This window comes from Choloepus didactylus, chromosome 5, assembly GCF_015220235.1.
Source record: "Choloepus didactylus isolate mChoDid1 chromosome 5, mChoDid1.pri, whole genome shotgun sequence".
In the NCBI taxonomy this organism is placed as follows: Eukaryota; Metazoa; Chordata; class Mammalia; order Pilosa; family Megalonychidae; genus Choloepus; species Choloepus didactylus.
In genome coordinates, this window is record NC_051311.1 from 116,431,851 (window position 1) to 116,453,295 (window position 21,445).

The 21,445-nt window shown below is 35.6% G+C and overlaps 1 protein-coding gene across 3 annotated transcripts in view; it reads left to right on the forward strand.

Moving 5' to 3' along the window:
• GLCCI1 (glucocorticoid induced 1) overlaps nt 1–21,445 on the forward strand; it is a 118,514-nt gene that overhangs the window by 73,257 nt on the left and 23,812 nt on the right. For 2 of the 3 annotated variants that reach the window (XM_037836770.1, XM_037836768.1), the window contains exons 4-5: nt 16,949–17,065; nt 20,917–21,069. In XM_037836770.1, the coding sequence (XP_037692698.1) occupies nt 16,949–17,065; nt 20,917–21,069 (270 nt within the window). The remainder of the gene's footprint in view (nt 1–16,948; nt 17,066–20,916; nt 21,070–21,445) is intronic. The other variant, XM_037836769.1, reaches the window with a different exon arrangement.

Consider the following 21,445-nt stretch of genomic DNA (forward strand, 5'->3'; position numbering starts at 1 on the left):
AAGCAGCAGCAAAAAAAGTAAATGCCTCTTCCAGTCTTTACAGATTAACCTTTGCAAGAGCGGTCCTTCAGAGTTTATCCATATGAGTTTAGAGAATAACCCAGGCCAAAGCACAGAGATGTCCCTGAAGCTTTCTACCCATACATCTTGTCTTGGGCATGCAGGTATGGCCCTAGAATTTCCCCAGTTTACATGGTTCCAAATGTCCACTGTTCCCTAGGAAACAGTTGCCTCACAGCCCAGGCACTGCGCTGTATGTCCTATGGCTTGCAATCCTTTACTAAGGCAGTGTGACCTGACTACTCTCCCACAGCATTCTGTAGGAAAGCTTCATGAGCTGCCTTTTACGCACGGGACAATTTCTGGGCGAGTGAGTCCCTCAGGCTGCCACGAGACATATTGAGCCAGACATACATGCTTCTGTTTTGTGCATGAGGATTACTCTGCTCCTTCCAAAACTGGGGCCATGGATCTGCTCTGAGCCAATGTGGGGAGGGGGGCAGGACCAGCCAGGGTGCTAGGAGATCTTACTGCTTTTTTTTGGAATTTAGTCCATGAACTGCCTGTTCCTTAAGTTTGTATCCAGCTAGTTATATGACCGAGATTTTCTTGAGTGCCAGGCAATAACAGAAACAAACAAACCAACATAAAAAACACAAATTGGCTCTGTTTTGGCTGGTGCTCTTGAATTTAGCCCTTCTATCAGGTAGATCAGCCTAAGGCAAAATATGAAGTGCAGGGTCCTCTCTGTCTTCTCTGATCCTGAATTTTGTCCTGGCCTTGTGCTTGCTCTTTGCACTTTCTGTTGGCCTTAGGAATTCCTTAGGAATTTGCATGCCCCCTCTGCTCCCTGTGAAATAGTATCTCTCCCCCTCCAGGGTACTCTGTTGCATGATTTAAAGCAGATAATCCTTTGCCCCAGGCTGCTTCCAGTTAATTGTTTCTTACACTGTCTTGGCTATCTGCAAACTGCTTCTGCCTACAGGGCAAGTTCTGGGAGGGAGAGCCAAACAGGAGTTTCCAAGTTGTCTTTCAGGCTGTCATCTGATAGAGTGGCACCAAGATAACAGGCACTCCAGTATGTTTATTGGGGTTTCTCTGTTCCCTCCAGAACAGGGCCAGTGATGTACAATGTAGAAGCATGGGCTGCCTCTGCACCACATTGGGGAGGGTTCAGTAAGAGTGCCACAGACATCATCCCCCATTTTTAAAGCTGCACTCTCTTGATTCGGCACTTGTCCAGCCACTGCAACCCTTTAACTGTTCTCCTAAGTTTTGAAGAAGATATCTCTGCTAGTTTTTACTAGTTGCTCAAAGACTCTGTGGGGAAACAGTGCCTTGGAGCATCCTGCACTGCCATCTTGGTCAACCAGAAGCCATGACTGAGCTTTTCTTGAATGCCAGGAGTACTTTTAAGAAGCTATTACTGCAAGTCTTTAACTGTTTTCTGTGTAGCTAAGAAAGATGTTTCTGCCAGTCTTGCTGTTGCATAAAGCTTCTCTGAGGGGCAGAGCCCTGAGGCATCTCATTCAGCCATCCTGAACAGGTGCCCTGTTTTGAATCTTAATCCATTCGTGTGTTTGTGAAGCTCTTGTAAATAGGGCCTTTTGATGAGGTTGTTTTTAATTAAGGTATGGCCAGTGGAATCAGGATTGGTGTTAGTTCTTTTACTGGAGGCCTTATAGATATGGCCACAGAGAAAAAGCCCCAGAGAGCAGGCAGACGCTGGAAGTTAACTGAACCTGGATGAGAAAAAGAAGACATTGCCATGTGCTTGCCATGTGACATACAAGCCAGGAATCCCAAAGATTGCCAGCCAGCTGAAAGATACTAAACCCGGGAGGGAGTAAACCTTTTCACCCCTGAAATCGTGAGCCAGATACTCCTGTTGTTAAGCCAACCCATTGTATGGTATTTGTTTTAGCAGCTAGGTAATTAAGGATGTCCACTGTCACCACTTCAATTCAGTTTTGCACTGGAGGTTCTAGCCCGTACGGTTAGGCAAGAAAGAGAAATAAAAGACATCCATATTGTAAAAGAGGAAGTAAAACTGATTTTATTCACGGATAACATGATCATATAGGCAGAAAATCCTAAGTAACCTATAAATATGCTAGAAATAATAGACAAGTTCAGCAAGGTTGCACAATACAAACTCAACGTACAGAAATCAATTGTATTCTTATATACTAACCATGAACAGTCCAAAAAATAAGAAAACAGTGTATTCACAATGGCATAAAAAAGATGAAGATGTGTAGTAATATGTTTAACAAAAAAAAAAGTGTGAGATTTATATATCATAAATAAAACATTTCTGGTCTAAATTAAAAAAGATTTAAATACACAGAGAGACTTACCAGTTCATGGATAAGAGGACTCAGTATCGTTATTAAGATGGTAATTTATCCAAATTGATGTATAGATTAAATGTAATCCTTATCAAAATCCCACCTTGTTTGGTAATAATTGTCAAGCTACTCTAAAATTTATATGGACATGCAAAAGACTTAAAATAGCCAAAATAATTTTGGAAAAAAAAAGGAAATATTTGGATGGTATATTCTCATCATTTTTGGAGACTGGAAAAATGATGAGAATACATGATGTACATGATTTTAATACTTAATATAAATACATTACTAAAGATGCTTTAATATTTTTGTAAAGGGAGACTTAGATAATGGAACAGAATTGTGTGACTATACTCAGGGTCATTCGATTTTCAACCTAAGTGCCAACACAGTTCATTCAGAAAGAACAGTCTTGTCACCAATTTGTACTGGAATAGTTGGATATGCATATATAAAGACAAAAAACTTAAATCTTTAAGTCATACTATAAAGAAAAATCAACTCAAAATGGATCATAGTCATAAATGTAAGCTCTAAAATTATAAAACTTCTAGAAGACCTTGGATTATAAGGCATTCTTAAATGCAACACCAAAAATAAAAGCCGTAAAATAAAAGATTACAAATTGAACATTAAAATGAAAAAACTTTGTACTTCAAAAGACACTACTAAGAGAACGAAAAGACTGGCCACAGATTATATACTCTGGATTTGCAAATATTTCAAAGAACACTTAGAAATCAATAATAAAAAGTGAAACCATTCACTTTAAAAAATGGACAAAATACTTGAATAGAAGTGTTTCACCAAAGAATATATATGAATGGCAAATAACACAGGTAAAGGTACTGAACATGCTTTCATTTTTCTTCTAAAGATTCCTAGAAATAGAATTGCTGAGTTGTATGGTTAAGTTTCTGTTTATCTTTTTAAGCAATTGACAAACTGTTTTCTAAAATGGCTGTACCATTTTATATTCCTTATAACAATATTTGACAGTTCCAGATTATCTAAATCCTTTCCTAAACTTAGTATTGTCTTTTTATTTATTGTCATTGTAGTGAGTGCATTATGGTATCTCCTCGTGGTTTTAACTTGCTTTTCCCTAATTTATCAGTTCACAGTTTTGAGGCTAGGAGGAATTCAAAATCAAGGCATCAGCAAGGCGATGCTTTCCCCCCAAGGGCTGCCATTTTGTGGCTGGCTACCTGTGATCCTTGATCCTTGGCTTTTCTGCCATGTGGCACTGCACATGGAAAAATTTCCTTTCTCTTCTGGGATCCATTGATTCACAGCTTCTGACTCCTCCCTGTGACTTCTCTTTCCGCCTCTAGTTTGCTTTGCTTGTAAGTCTTCAGCCACATTGGATTAAGACATACCCTTATTCAGTTTGGGTACACCTTAACTAATAACATCTTCAAAGGTCATATTTAAAGATGGGTTTACACCCACAGGATCAGGGGTTGGGACCTAAAGATGCCTTTTGTGGGGGACATGATTCAATCCTCAACACCATGGTATGACATGAAGACATTAAATTGTATGTGGCATAAATCTCGAGACTGGGAAAATGATGAGAATACGTGGGTGAAGACTGACAGTAAACACAGGAAGAATAGTGATATAGGTGGCAGAATTGGAATTTGAGAAAATTATGGAAAGCCAAAACTATTACTGAAATATTGGGATTTAAAAATGTTATACACCACTAAAATTTCAGTGTTCTCCTTTTTTAAATAACTTACGGTCTGCTTCCTTATCATAAGATTGAATTCAACTGTATCACATCCATTCTTTCTGATATATATACATGCTGTCCCCCTCAGATACTTTTCATCAGGATTTTTGGCCAGAATGTTAATGAAAACACCTGTAACATCTGTCCCACTTCACTCCATGCTTATAGAAATAGAATGTGAATGTTTTATAAATAAATAAATATATATATCCTAGGTACATTTAAGACAAGGAAAATCTTTGCAGACCATGTACAGAAAAGAAATCCTTGGTGATGAGTGGATGGTGGCATTGTCCACCTCACAGAAACCTGGAGTTATGTTCAGCAGGGCTTAAAAACTCTCATGGGAAGGGGAGCCAAGTGTGTCCTGCCAGTGGTAAGAGGTTGGAACTGGACTCTATAAATCAGGGAACTGGGACTATGTTTCTAGGCAGTGAAACTCCTAACTTCACCCAACATTGTTGGTGTTTTCCTGTGACCCAGGGAGGTATTCATGCAAAAGTGGAAACCATAACCATATGCTGTGTGTGGATGTGGCATCTAGAATAGAGCTTATCTTTGTTGGCCAGAGCTACTGTCATAAATACCACGAAATGGTTTGGCTTAAATAGTGGAATTTATCGTATCATGATTTTGAGGCTAGAAGTCCAAAATCAAGATATTAGCAAGGCTGGCTTTCTCCCTAAAGTGTTCTGGTGCTTGCTGCTAGCAATTCTTGGGGTTCTTTGGCTTGTATTTCTGCCTCCCATCACATAGTGATGTCATCTCCTTTTTCTTTTCTGTAACTTCCAGGTTCTCTTTATAAGGACATGGATTTACAGGGGTGTGGATTAAGGTTAAGAACATATTTTTGTTGGGGTACATAATTCAACTTACCACAGAGCTCTGCCCCTGTGGACCAAAGCCTCAGTCTTCCTAATGTAAAACCTACTTTGGAGCTGCACAACTCCACAGGACTAGTCTTGAGGCAACCATGAAATGACACAGGAGGGAAGAACTCACAAAAGATAGAACTTCCCTGTAAGACAAGCTTGTAAACAAATGTTTTAGTGTATACAGGAAACCTCTAGCCATGAGAGATAATAGATAGTTAACATCTGAGAAGATGTGAATATGAAAGCAATGCCTCCAAAAAATTTAAAAATAAAAATGTTTATAAATTTCAAATGAAATAGTATCTTACAATAAATAAATAAGAACAGGCGCAATAAAAAAGTGCCACTTGTACAATCTTATATATATGAATAGTTGATGAAATTAAAAACAAAAAACTCTGGTGAGTTAAACACTAAATTGACATAGTAGAGGGAAAGACTTGCAAAAGTCTTAACTGAGAATTGAAAGTATGGATGAACAGATCATCCAGAACATAAAACAAAAAGATAAAGAGGTTTAAGACATGGAAGATAGACTGAATTGGGAAATTACAGAAGGTAAGAATAATAAGGGTCAGAGAAGATTAATTTTTTAATGTAATTTTATTGAAATATATTCACATACCATACAATCATCCAAAGTGTACAGTTGTTTGCAGTTTCATCATATAGTTGTGCATTCAACACCACAATCAATTTTTGAATTTTCATCACTCCAAAAAAAAATGAAAATAAGAATAAAACAATTTTTTAAAGGTTGAAGATTTGCTTGATTTGGAAAGAGATCGTGTCTTCGTATTTTAAAAAGCCCATCAGTGCCTAACAAGATAAACAGGAGAAAAAAATCTCACCGCTAGCTATAGTGTAATGGAATTGTAGATCAAGGACACACGCACTGTTTCCAGCTACTAGAAAAATTAGATTACCTACAAAGGAATGCCAATCAGATTATCAAATAATTTTACTAGAAACTACAGTTGATGCCAGTATACAGTGTAGTAGTATCCATGCTAAGGAAATGAACACAAGTGAGACATCATTTCCCTTCAGGAAAATATTATTTTTGCTTCTGTGAATTATGTTTACTGGAGGGTTGTTAACCCAAACTTTGTTTAAATTTTACAAACTAAACTAATAGACACGTTAAACTGGTGCTTTTCCATTGATTAGATATGTGGTTTTCTGGTTATATAACATAATTAAAAACTAACGTAAAGCATAATTAGAGTTTAAGAAGTCTGCTAAGTAACTGATGAAGGATGTAATTAGTATAACACTTTATAGTACTTAGTTTGCACACACTTAGTTGAGGTAAAAAGAAAGAAAATTAAGTTTTTAAGACACTTTTTAGCCTACACTACCCTTTTTTATTGTCACTGCATTTGTTGGAGTAATATCAAATAAATAAGACATGCTCAGTATTGTATAAAGCATCTAGAATTTCAAAAGAAACCATAGATACAGTGTACTTTTTAAAGATCTTAATTACAAAATAGGAAAAGCAAATAAGACTTTTAAGGGATAATTACAGAAAGACTTCATATTAATTCCTAATGTCCTTATAACAAAAATATTCTATGAGAGTTGTTCTTCTGCCCATGGTGGAAAACTAGAATGGTTCCATGATTTTTTGTTTTTTCATCACTGTAAGTTAATAACTCCTGTGTTGCCTTTAAATCAGCAAATACTGTCCAGTCTTTTGTAATAGTGAAAGCTTCCAACTTCTTTCATGGCTATAATGACTCGCCTTCTTCCATCAAGATCTCCTGCAGCAGTGACCTCTCCTGGGTTAAAGAGATCTTGGGGGCTACTTTTCCCTTTTTGCTCACCTCCTCTTTAACTCCATAGCTGCTATTTCTGATCCCTCTGGAATTGGAGCTTGGGGAGGGAGGTAAGGGGAGCAGAAATGTTACTCCCCTACTTGACTGGTACTATTACAAGATACCTTTACATTCTGTGGGTTTTCTCTTGCAGAGTAGTTTCATGGATTCTTTGGAGATCCCTGTTGCTGCACGTCTCGTACCTGTAGTCCTATCTATCTGTCTGGGCTAATGATTCCCTTACTCTCACTTTAGCCTCTAGGATTCCAGAAATGACCTTCAGCTTCCCAGATGCTGAGCTCCGGTCACCCTTCTAGATGGTCCTCTTAAGTCGGACCTAAACATCCCTCTGTGGTGGCTCTCACGCATTTCCCGAATGGTTCACGGGAAATATACATTTTTTGTCTGGGAATTTAGGCTGATTCTAATGCAACAGCAAATCTCCCACCATCCTTTCTCACCCTTTTTATTATTTGGGGTGGGATTCAGCACCAATCCACTGTGTTCCCTTCACTGTTTCAATTGTTCCACTAAAATTCCTCTTTCCTGATTTGAGGTATGAGTAAAGTACTCCCTCACTCGTCTCAGGTTTGACTTTATCCTACTTACAACCTAAGTTACCCTGTTACTGTTTCACAGATGCTGGCAAAAGACGTGAGACTTCTGGTTTAGAGACAGAGGACTTTATTATTCCCAGCACAGCAAGTATCAAGAGCATCATGTTTGCCTCAAGTTCCACCTGGGTGATATGGAGGGCCCAGCTGGATGCCCGCACATACAGTAGATCACTTTATAGGAGAGGAACATTGAGCCCGAAGAATCCACAGTTTTATAGTAAGCAAGCCTGCTCTTTGTACCAAAAGGACATTTCTTTATCCTCAAGGTTGTTCATTACAAACACACCCTGAGAAATAGCCCCGGTGAAGAGAGTGGTTAGGGCCTTGCATTCTTGGCCTACCCAGCAAAATGTATAGGAGCGTGAGAGATCCATGGAGGGGTGTCTCACAACATTTCCTATTTCTTCCTTGACGAAGGTAGCCTCTTCTTAGTCCTCTTTCAATATTTACTTTAGATCCTTTCACATACTCAGTGGTGGGGGTGGGTTGGCTGAGTCATGTAATCGTTATCCTGGACCTGCTTTTAAGGTATTCCATCCTAATATTTTTGGAATGTAGCATCTATTGCCTTCATGCCTTAGTAAGCAGTCTATTTATATTATCTAAATTAGCTTAAAATAGGAAACACGTCAATTTATGAATAATTTTAAGATACTGTGGTAGTTTTATCTATAGAAGTTGTGCAATGTGGAAAAATAGAAGAGTTAAAGGAGACTGTATAATTTGAAATGAATTTGAGCCAGATGTTTTTAAAGAATGGAGGAAGATTGGTATGAATAGCTTTGAGGTAGATAGTAGGCTCAGAACTTAGGGGACTTAAACATGTCTTAGGAGTTAAGTAAAGAAAATTAGCAGAAAATAGGCTAGTCATAAATTTGGTCTGTTTTTTGTTGTTGTTGTTCATTTCCAATTCTCAGCACTGTTTGATGGCTTCTCATTACTAAATGAAAACCCAATCTTTGATGAGGCCCTGCATGTTCTAACTTTCTCTCCAGCTGAGTCTCTGACCAGTATTCCCTTCCACCTTTCTATCACATCTTCGTTGGTTCCAAGCTCCTTGTCCTCTTGGGCCTTTTGCTTGTGCTGTTTCCTCTCTTCTGAGAGATTCTTCTTCCCATTTCTCACCTGTTAAATTGCTAAGCAGCCTCTGACACATGCCAGCCTGTATTCGATTACTATCAAGTACTAACATGCTGTTCTTTTCCTTTAGTGCCATTATCACAGTTTATAGTACTGTATTTACTTCTGTTGTGGTTTAATGTCTAGTTTCCCTCTTGACTATAAACTCTAGTTGGGCAAAAAGTTTAATTGCCTTGTTTCCCCCTTATGAAACCCAGCTACCTAGCACAGAGCAGGAACCCAATAAATATTTGTTGGGTAAATGAATGAATGAATGAGTGAATGAAAGAAAGCAGAAGTGAAGATACCCTTGTAGCAAGTAGAAAAGAAAGAGATTCACTGTACAGATGGAAGGGTTTGCTACCATAGAGATAGAAATCAATGTAAAGAATAGATACAGAGATATGTAGAGGGATAACTTTAAAATGTGGACATGAGATTCTTGTCTGAGTGTAGCGTTGAGGAAGGAGGCGGATCAATGCAGATAGTGATACCTATGCACTCTTGAAAAAATGAGAAGGGTAAAGAGCTAGAGAATGTAAGAAGGAAAAAAAGAAACCCCAAGAATCTAAGGTATAGTACCACTTAGTATAATGTTATTCAAATTTACTTTAATCGACAGTTTAAAAAAAAAAATCCTACATTATAAGCTGGTATACCTTATGTTTGTATTTGTGTACAGATACACACTTATGTATAAAACTGAAACAGAAGTTTTTAAACAGTACTTTTAATTCATGTGATACACTCTGATATTTTCTGTTCTATTCAATTTTTTTTTAAATGCTGTGTATAAATCAATACAGTGATTTCATGATTCACTAAAGAGTAGCAAGTAGCATTTTGAAAAGCACTTTCTTAATGGTTCCAGGTTTAGGTTTTAATTATACATTTATACATTCAGAAAATACTTGTTAAATATCTACTATAGTGAACTTGAAATACAAAGATGAGTATATGAGATAATTTGCTCTCAAGAAGCCTTTAATCTATTAGGGAAGTAAGGAGACTTAGGATATTTTATATACCTATCATACAGATGAATATAATAGATAGGATGAGAAACAACGTGTTATGAGGATTCAAAAGTAGGAGGCGGTACGTCACTTTAGGAACTTCGGGGAATACTTCATGGAGGTATCATTGAGTTGGATCTTAAAGGATGAGTATAATTTAGACAATATTTATAATTTAGATGACTATTATGAGTATAACATATTGTGTATATTATATAATAGGGTATAATATAAGTATAAGGATGAGTGGGGGAAATGAGTCACCTGAGGGAACAGTGTGAGAAGCTGTAAGTTATTAATACATTAACACTAAGGTTTTTAAAGTATTTTTCTGTGTTCAGAATATACTAAATCAAGTATTATGTGACCTGCTCTATCGTATTGTTGTCATTGTTTTGAAACTATTTCCGATTATGATAAAGATAAATTGAAAAAGAGGGGTTTACTTCTATCAAGTCCTTCAGTGGATAGAAGGGAAAATCATGCATTGCTTCTTTATTTTACCAATAAGCTATTAGTTATTATGCCACTTACTATTAGCAGTAGGTAGTTGCTTTTAGATGGAACCATCTGGAGCAGTAAAGAGAAATGATTGGGGATGTTTCTAGCTTCTGATCAAAAAGTGATTTATGGATGTTAGTGATGTGGTCTTCCTTTTTTACGTAAGAAAAATATTTCTTATAGTTTTACTATGAGTATACCTTCTACCCTAACAGCCTTTAATTTTTGGTACTTTAAAAATTGTTTTTTTTTTTTTTTTAGTTGTATAGGACAAAATAATTGCATTAATGTTTTCTGTGGACCTAAAGATAAGCTAAAGAATTTTGACTATCCCTTTGGAATCAAAGGAATTAGGTGATAAATAAAACTTTAAAAAAATACATGTGTTCTTTATTCAGTTGAAGTCTCTAAATCCACATGAAAATGAATTGTAATCTTTTCATTACTCTATTTAAAATCAGATCCAATAGGAGCAATTTTTAAGGTCCATAAACTACTTATCAAAAAAAAAAAAATAGAAACTTATCAGTAAGTTAGTATATAGTCAGTTAATTGCTTCATCAAATTTTTGTCCATCTTTTATTTCAGTTTCACATCTGGCAATATCTCCAACATTAAGAAAGGGAGTTACTTTGTGAAGTGGTTGAGATTATGAGCCAATACATAGTAACTGGTAGTTATTTGCAGTTGAACATCAGTCAACACTGTATTACTTTCAGCAGCATTGGTAGGTAATAGAAGTTATGAATTGAAGGTTAACGGACTGGATTCAAGATCAGTCTGCCATTTCCTGGCTGTCTCACATTGGGCAAGGTGCTTTATTTTTGAGAGTTTTTCCTCATCTGTAAAATGGATGTAATAAATCCATGGGATCAAACGGGTTTGTGAATTATTTTTTAAATGTTAGATTGGTATTATTAAAATGGCCCCATTGACAAATATGCCTTAATGGTAAAACAATTCTGCGTTAAAACTTATTTTATATATATAAAAATTTTCCGAATGCTGACTGTACCCGTAGGAGTGGAACTGTGTGTTGGGGTCTCTGTGTTTCTTTGATCCTGAGCCAGTGGGTTTTTCTGAGTCTGCTTATGGGCAGGGATGTCTGTCTGTCGATGTGCATGCACGTGACCCCTGGTGCATGGGTGTTGTGCTTGCCCCTGTGTGTGCTCTTTGTATGTGCATGCATATGCCCATGCATATTAATTTAAATATCAGGAGAGAGAATGAATGAATGGCATTTAGGTCATTATGTTTTGTCTGTTGGCACTTTAGAGAAAAACAGGAAAACAACATATTGTTCATATTTATGGAAAGGCAAAAGCATGTTTAAAATTTTTATTTTTAGTGTTAGATTAGGTATTGTTGCATTTGATATTCCTTTGGATGCTATCAAGGGATCTAATATGTAAAATTTGCTGTTAGCTAGTCTTCAGAGCCTTTCTTTTTGACACTTGATCTTTATATCATAAGCATTTAAGTTTATCATATGTTCCCTTTTTCATGTAAAAGGGACTAAACATCTTGAGATTCATGACAAAGTATATTTTAAGAAAAATAAGTTGTGATAATATCTTTAGTAATTGTTTCAGGGGTTTTATCTCAGTTTAGCTATTGTCAGATTTTTCTTTCCCATTTGAATGTCCAGCTACACTTTTTGTAAGATTTCATTATCACCTGTGAGTTATTAACATGATTGTTCAAGCAGTATAGAGTGGTGGTCAGGAGTGCAGACTCTGGAATTGTGCTTCTGAGTTCAAATTCTGGCTTCACAACCTAACTATGTAAAATTTTAGCAAGTTTTTTAATCTCTCTACTTCTCGGTTTCCTCACTTGTAAAATGGATCCCCAAATAATATTACTTACCTCATATGCTTTTGTTGAAAAACAAATTATGTAATTGACATAAAACTAATTGGCAAAGAGCCTTCTGCATTGCTAGTGGTGAATAACTAGTTGGTATTATTTAGGCAAGTTTTAATGTTTTTCAGTTGGTTGTTGATACAGTCATCAGACTGGCCTATGCTCGTTATTCTTTGACTACTTGTTAGAAAGCGTATGTTAGTAGTCAGAATGTGCTTCATCAGAGCATTTCCAGCTTGCTGAATTGTAATTTGTTAAAACTGTGTTGCCTGCATTTGTCAAAGGGTAAATGTCTATTATAGGAATAGCTCTTTACATAAAGTGGATATGTTCTAATGACTGAGTTAATTGTTAGAAATGTCATTAACAGAAGTGGATCTCATAGTTACTGTGTTTGCAGATGTCTTTTATTTTCCAATAATTCTTTTCTGGCAAGGCTGCAAGCATATAGCTTTCTTGGTTTATCAGGGGATACTCCTTTCAGCACTGTTTCCCACTCAGTACCTTGGAAGCTATTACAACCTTACCATGTTATTTCTCTCCCACTAGCATAAGGTTTTGTTTTTTTTTTTTTTTTTTAAATGGAAACAAGGACATTTCATTTTATTTATTTATTTACTTATTTTTAAATGCAGTTTTATTGAAATATATTCACATACCATACAGTCATCCACGGTATACAATCAACTGTTCACAGCATGATCATATAATTATGCATTCATCACCACAGTGTATTTCTGAACATTTTTCTTACATCAGAAAGAAACAGAATAAGAATAAAAAATAAAAGTAAAAGGAGAACACCCAAACCATCCCCCCATTCCACCCTGTTTGTCACTTAGTTTTTATTACTATTCTTCTACTCATCTGTCTATACACTAGATAAAGGGAGTGTGATCCACAAGGTCCTCACAATCACACTCTCACCCCCTGCAATCTACATGATTATATAATTGTCTTCAGGAGTTTAGACTACTGGGTTGGAGTTTGGTAGTTTCAGGTATTTACTTCTAGCTATTCCAATACATTAAAACCTAAGAGGTGTTATCTATATAGTGCATAAGAATGTCCACCAGAGTGACCTCTCAACTCCATTGGAAATCTCTCAGCCATTGAAACTATTTTGTCTCATTTTGCATCCCCCTTTTGGTCAAGAAGATAGTCTCAATCCCATGATGCCGGGTCCAGATTCATCCCTGGGAGTTATATCCTGTGTTGCCAGGGAGATTTACACCCCTGGGAGTCGGGTCCCACATAGGGGGAAGGGCAGTGAGTTTACCTGCTGAGGTGGCTCAGAGAGAGAGAGAGAGGGCCACATCTGAGCAACAAAGAGGTACTCAGGGGGAGACTCGTAGGCACAATTATATGCAAGTTCAGCCTCTCCTTTGCAGTAACGAGCTTCATAAGGGCAAGTCCCATGATCGAGGGCTTGGCACATCAAACCGCCAGTCCAATGTTTAGCATAAGGTTTTAAAAGAGGGCAGTGCCTTCGAGTGAAGAAAAGGCTTTTTCCAGGTGGCCTCAGTGTTGTGCCAAGGCTTACAGCTTGCCGGGTAGAGCTTGGTCTGGCCTGGATTTCAGTCCTTATTTACCCCCTCAGCCTGGGGCCTTAATGCTTGCTCGTGTACAGTTTGTATGGCAGCCTAGGGCAGGTTATCTTTAGATGTTCAAAATTTCTAGCTGTTGAATACAAATTATTTATACTTTAGTAATACATTGTATTTTCTCCTTTCAAAAGGATGTTTCTGTTGAGGAAATTGACACCCAAAATTAATTCCCCACTTTTAAGTGGGTTATGTTCTAAAAATGTGGTTGAGTTAGGTGTCTGATACTCAGAATGTATTTCCCAGTGAAACACTGTTCTGTGGAATCTAGATTCCTAGGCCAGCCTGTAATAGTGCAATCAACCCTAAACACTGTACATAGTCACCTTTTTTAAAAAATACCATTCAGAGTTCTCTCTTGGGAAAACAGCAACATATCTCCCATCTTTTCATAACATCAGGAGTAACAATTAGTAGAATTCCCAGCTGCAACTGATTGCTGTATCTCTGCACCTTGGTGCAAAGGTGCCTGTGGGTAAGAAGGATTGGCTGTGGAAACTAGGTCTCTTGGTAGTGATTACCTGTAAGATTTTTTCCTGTTTTAGGATAGCTCTCCTTTCATTTTTTCTTTATTTTCTTCCTAAAGCCCCAGGATCCTGCTTATCTTCGCACTGCCACCGCTTAGTTCTTTTAAGTTAAGATTTCTCATTTCCCTGGCCTACCATGGAATAGAATTCATTTTGAGAAACATTTCCTTTCCCTTCAGTCCCTGAAGCAAGTATTCAGTCAGTCTTTTGAGGCTCAGAGTTTTGTTTGGTTTTTAAATGCTGACAATAGTGAGTGAAGCAAACAAGACAAAAATAGTAAATAAACAAAGGGACATTACCAAGTTTCTAAAAATTTACAATAAAATGTGTTTCTGTTTCTCAGATTTTAAGTGGAGCCAATTCTTGATTTTTCTTAATCTAATTCCACACGTGTTTTAGTTTTTCCTTTGTGAGGATTTATCCTACTTCTTCTGTTTTACAATTACCATTTCTCATTTGGGACACAGGGTCACTTACTACCTAACATTTTTTAACCTTGTAGTTCCTATGCTTGGGACCCCTTTCAAATTTAAAGAAGACTCCTCTCTCCTTCCCTCTTTATTTTTTCTTTAGGCCACAGAGTAACTGATGAATATTTAGAAACACAAGGTAAGATTCATCTGTAATATAGCTGAAAAAAAAAATCCATTCCATCTCACTTAATATTTCCTTTCTAAAGGAAGATATTATGTTGGGCATTTCATCGTAGTAACTGTGGTATGTAGTCCCACTGAAGTGAGAACCAAAGGCTTCTATGTGAGGTTGGAATTTGGGCTTAGCCTATCTTCGGCAGAGATTTAGAGTTGTGGTTGAGGTAGATGGGGTGTGAGAAATGGTGAGGATTACACCTGCCTTATGCCTCTTCCTCCCAGGGACACCTTTATGTTTGCTCTAGCTTGGTGCTGACATTGGTGAGAAGAGGTGGCGTGGGATAACCATAGGCTCTTTAGCGTTAAAGGGAAAAGAGAAGGGAAATTCTAAGTAAAAGCTGTGGAAGGCAAGAGTACTTGGATTTGCCATGTTCTGATGTACACCTGCCCTCCTTCTGAATGTGGTGTAAACAACACAGGAACCACCCATATTCTAAAGCAAAGGAGGACTTTTGGGGCAATAGTCCTCCTTCCATTTCGCATACTGCTTGACTAAAATTTACAATCTTCTGAGATTGCATATTTAGAAAGGTATTCTTCCCTTTTACTCTAATCCCTTCTGAATTGTAAATAGAGCATCACTATGTTATATTCCAAAGATTAACAGCATTCTGTGAAAACATTAGGTTGCATTAAGTTAGGATCCCAAGCAAAGTAAGGTGTGTAGCATGTATGGTTTTGTTTCAGGGTTTGTTAGACCTTTATAGAACAAAAATTTTTCTGGCTTATTTTGATGTCACAAGGCCTTGAAAATGGAATGATTATGATTGCTCAGTTTTAGGTTAATTTGTTTCTTCATTTTTAAAGATTATTTTAAAAAGGAATAGATAAGAATTACCTTGATTAATCCCTAGGCATTATGGCTCTTCCGTGCAAGCTTTTGTCAGTTTGAAACACCACTGAAACATTAATATTCATAAAACACTTAATTTTATACCTGTATCCTAATAAAGTGACATGTACAATTTGAAATCCTATTTGTTTTTTATAATAGGGAATAATCTGTCTTGATTTGTAATGATCACCTACTAATTTTGATTCCTTTTTTCATGAAAATTAATGTTCTCTATAGGAAAATGATGTCATTTCAACAGAGAGCACAGAACCCAAACATTAACGTAGATAAACATTTGTACATCTTTTGCAGAGACATTGTGTTGAGAGGTCCAAAAGCTACAAAGAGCTTTATAAAAGCCAAAGTCATAATATTAAAACAAAGAATATGTATTATTTCTTTATTTGGATGCTTTATTCATTCCTTGCTGTTTCTCCTCTACTATTTGCCACAAGTAAATGAAAGTATACCTAACAGCCCATGTACTTTTCCTCTTGAGCTTTTATAGGCTTCAATAATTACTGTCTATTATGCTTCTTTATTGTTTGTGGCTCTTCAAGGTAAGCATTTAGATAATATCATAATATATTGTATTTTTGCAATATCTTTCTGAGGAAATTAATATATTTTAAAAACTTTATTTTGTATTTACCCTTTGCCCCAAATTACTAATGGTTCCCTTTAAAATGCTCAATAATATTTTTTACTCCTGGTCTAGTAAATTTTAAAAAGATTGCGTATCACATAAAATATATTAGTTTAATGAATTCCAAGGCGTACTGTAGTAGTGATTTTTCTCATAAGCCTAGGAGTGTGATCGTTCCATTTAGCAGAATGTATCTTAAATTATATTTGTTTTTAAAAGTTGTGTGACTAATTAGTTATATATAGTAAGATATTAAGTATTAGTAAATTACTAATACTAAATAGCTTTGATTCTCCTCATCACCATGAGATTTGGAATTTTAAAGTGTTCAGTAATTGGTATATCAGATGCACTTTATTTTTTATGAAGCAGGAACTTAGAAACTAATTTGAACCCTGTACTAAGAGAGTGTGTTTGATTTTAATCAGTATGCATGCAAAATGTTAGTTTTTTCACCTTAAAAAGGATTTTTAAAAAGGAAGATATTTCTGGTGTTACAAAGGTAAAATCTGAAAAAATTTGAAGAAATTTAGTCTACACATTTACTGTTTGAATTGTAGAAGTGAAGCATTTGTAGAATCTCTCTCTCATTGTCAATAGTCTTTGATTTTAAATACTTGGAAGGATAAATCATTGTGATGAAATATTGTCTCTTCCTGAACCTTTTGAGAAAAAGGATACATTTATAGATACCTAGAAGTTGAAAAAATAAATACTTAGAAATTGGTATTCACTTTTGTTCTCTTCTTGCTTCCTTCCCACCCCCACTTCCACCCCCCAAAGCAGATTGCCAAACTCAGGCAGCAACTACAACGCAGTAAACAGAGTAATCGTCACAGTAAGGAGAAAGATCGGCAGTCACCTCTCCATGGCAACCATATAGCAGTCAGTCACACTCAGGTGGGCTAACTTCTTTTGTCTAGATTTGTATAATTCCTTTTAGTTCATTATAAAGAAATAATCTGCATTGTTTTAGATTTAAAAAGTTTTTTTTTTAAACATAATCCTTAGCTCTACGAAAATATTATTGTTTATTAAATTGTTAAAAGAAAGCCATTTTTTAAGCATATGTATTAGTTTCCTAGGACTGCCATAACAAAGTACCATAAACTTGGTAACTTAAAACAACAGAAATTTATTCTTTCTCCATTCTGGAAGCTAGAAGTCTAAAATCAAGGTTTCGGCAGGGCCATGCTCTCTCTGGGGGCTCTAGGGAAGGAATTATTCTCACTTTTCCTAGCTTCTGGTAGGGGCTAGCAATCCTTGGCATTCCATCCTGTAGCTACGTAACTACAGTCTCTGCCCCTGCCTTCACATGGCCTTCTCCCTTGTGTGTCTGTATTTGTGTCTCTACTTTTCTTATGAGGACACCAGTCTTAATGGATTAGGGCTCACCATAATCCAGCATGACCTGATCTTAACTTGGTTACATCTGCAAAGACCCTATTTCCAAATAAGGTCACATTCACAGGTACTGGGGGTTAGGACTGCAACATATCTTTTTTTTTTTTTGAGGATGCAATTCAACCTGTAATACATATGTTTAATCCTTTTACTTAATTAACACAGATAACAAAGTATAGTGTTCTTGATGATGATACTGTCTTGGGCTGAAATCCTAGCTCATTCACTTACTGAGCATCTCTGGATTGTCTCATTTAATCTTCCTAACAGTTCATTAGCCCATCTGTCTCTGTATCTCTGTATGTATTTTGCCCCCATTTTATACATGAAGAAATTGAGGATTAGTTTTTTCCTCCAGAAATCTGTGCTAATATAGCCCATGGAAGGAAATTTGGAAAGTGCTGCTTTAGACCAAATTTACTTAGAAATGCTGATGTAAATCTTAGTAATTCAAATATAGTAGCAAAGCAAAAGAAACCTGAGCATATACAATTAGTTTTACAAATGTACAGATGATTCAACATGAGGAAATATATTAATTTAGTTTGCTGATTAGAAGGTCTTAGTAGAAGAAAAAAATGTTTTAATTTCTAGATGCTGAATAGCGCTTGATAAAACTCAATATCCATTTATGATTAATAAAAAAATCTTATTAAACTAAAAATAGTACACTTCCTAATGTAACTAACCACAAATTTAATGAGACCCTGGAATAAAATATTGGGAACATTACATAAAGAGGGGTAAGTCACAGGTATCTATGTTTATGTTATTTTCATATGATATTGTGTACTTAGAAAATCAAAGTGAATGAACTAAACTATTAAAACTAATAAGATAGATAAAGTGAAAAACATTGACAACACCAAGTCTAGATGAATATGTTGAACAACTAGAATGTATCACAAATTGCTGGTGGGAACGTGGTTTGGAAAACAGTTTGGCATTTTCATGAAAAGTTAAACATACACCTACCTACATACAAACAAGAAACTCGACTCTTTGATCTCTTCAACAGACATGAAAACATAAGTCCACAGAAAGACTTGTATATGAATGTTTATGGAGATACTATTTATAAAAACAAAACAAAAAAAAAAAAAAAGAAAAGAACCAAATAGCCATCAACTGGTGAATGGATAAAAAAAAAAAAAGGATATATCCTTACAAAGGAATACTAGTCAGCAAGCAATAAAAAGGAACAGACTATTAATACATGCAACTTGGTTGAATCTCAAAAATATCATACTAAGTGAATGAAGTCAGGAATAAAAGGCTACATACTGTGTGATTCGTTATATTAAATTCTAGAAAAGGCGAAATTGTGGAGACAGAAAATATTAGGGCAAATATTGTCTGTAAAGAGGCCCTAGGGAATTTTGGAGGATTGTGATTGTACTGATAATTGCAGGATTATATTTTTAACAAAGCTCAGTGAACTGCATTCTTAAAATGAGAGGATTTTATTGTATACAAATTTTATCTCAACATAGCTGTAAAATAAGCATGCAACAATTCTCACATATTTTAAGTGAAAATTCACATATGCTTTCCTTTTTCTTTTTAGTCTGGTAGAATTAACATATACTCTGTTTATCTCAAGCACTTTTTCTAGGAGCCCAGTATACTAATACTAAATCCATTGACTTACTGACTAAAAAAAAAAAAAAAATTGAATTTTTTAGCATCATGGTTATGCTGTAAAAATAATTGTTACCTATACATACTGAAATATTTGTAAGTGAAATATGAAGTTTGAAATGTGCTTTAAAATATCTAGTAAAAAAACAAAAAAAAGTGGGTTTAGGTGAAACAAGATTAGCAAATGTGGGTAATTTTTGAAGCTAGACGATGGGCATGTCAGGTTTCATTATGGTATTGTGTCTAATTATGTTTTTGTTTGGAATTTTCCATATTAAAAGGGAAAATGATAATTTAATGAGATTATTAAAGATAAATGTACAAAAATCAGTAGTTTTCTTTTACTAGCAATAACAGGAAGAAAATACAGTGAAAAACATAAAATGCCTAGAATTAAACTTAAAAGAAATATATAAACCATAAGACTTTCTTGAGAATATGAAATATTTAAGAGAACTGTTATGGATTGAATTGTCTCCCACCAAAAACTATGTTGAAATTTTAACCTTTGGTCTCATAAATGTGACCCTATTTGTCAAAAAGGATCTTTGAAGATGTTATTAGATAAGATGAGGCTAAACTAGATCAGGTTGGGCCCTAATCCAATATGACTGGTGGCCTGATAAGGAAAGGAATTTTGGACAGAAACAAAGAGGGAGATGTGGGGACAAGGAGGGGGAGGGGAGGGAGGGAGGGAGAGGTTGGCCATGAGATGGAGGCCAGGATTGAGTTATGCCACAGAATGCCATTGATTGCTGGCAAACCATCACCAGACTCCTACAGACTTCAGAGGGAGCATGGTCCTGCTGACACCTTGTTTTTGCACCTCTAGCCTCCAGAACTGTGAAACAATAAATTTCTATTGTTTAAAGCCACACCGTTTGTGGTACTTTTTATGGGAACCCTAGGAAACTAAGACAGAGACATAAATGAGAAGTCTTAACACATTCATGGATGAGAAGACTCAGTATTTTCTGAATACCAGTTTACCCCAGATAAATGTACAAATTGAGTTCCAGTGGAAATTCAAAAGGAATTGTTTTTATTACTTGGAAAGTTGTTTCCAAAGTTCATATGGAAAAATAAGGCCCATTAATAGAAATGGAAGTTTGAAAAGACTTTCCCTGCAAGATACCAAAATGTACTATAAAATGACAGCAATTAAAGCATAGCTCTGATATGGGGATGATCAAATAACAGCTCAGGGAAATTAAATCTAGAATTCATGTTAAAGAAATGTTGGGCATTTGGATTACTGTGTGGGAAAAAATACTAAGGCCCCTATCTCTCACCACACAGAAATTCAGTCATGATTAAGTATTTTAATATGAAAAATAAAACTAATAAAAGTACTAAAGAAAAATATTTGATACTAAAAGAAACAACAAATATGTAACAAATGTGTAACAAAGAGTTAAAACTTAAATATGAAAAAAATCTCTTGGGCATGAATGTGCAGGATTCACGGATGGCAGGAACACAGCACATAAGGAGATTTTTAAGGATTGTTTTGACTTTATAATTTTTACTTTATTATTTCTTTACTTTAAGATTTAATCTTCTGGATGTGTATCTAAATTTATATTTTACTTAAAATGTCAAAAATAACTGTTCATTGCTTTCAGATTTAGAATTTACCATGTTCTTCAGTTCTCGATTTCTTTGACCACAAATAATCTGACACCACCTTATTTTTTGTTTTGTAGGCTACTGGATCAAGATCGGTCCCTATGCCACTGTCAAATATATCAGTGCCAAAATCATCTGTTTCACGTGTACCCTGCAATGTAGAAGGAATAAGTCCTGAATTAGAAAAGGTGTTCATTAAAGAAAATAATGGGAAGGAAGAAGTGACCAAGGTAAGGTTACGTGAGATGTTTTTTTCTTTAATATTGTAAACTTTCAAAAGGACTAATTTTTTGAATCAGCTTTTTTGAGATATAATTTACATAGCATAAAATTCATCTGTTTAAAATGTATAGTTCAGTGGTTTTTAGTATATTCACAGAGTTGTGGAACTATCACCATAATCAATTTTAGAACGTTTTTATCACCCCAAAAAGATAAACATTAGCAGTCACTTCCCTTTTCCCCTCAATCCCCCCAATTTCATGGAATCAAACAATATGTGATCTTTTGTGACTGGCAGTTTCACTTAGCTAATGTCTTTAAGGTTCATCCATGTTGTAGAAAGTATCAGCACTTCATTTCTTTGTATTACTGTGAATATACTTA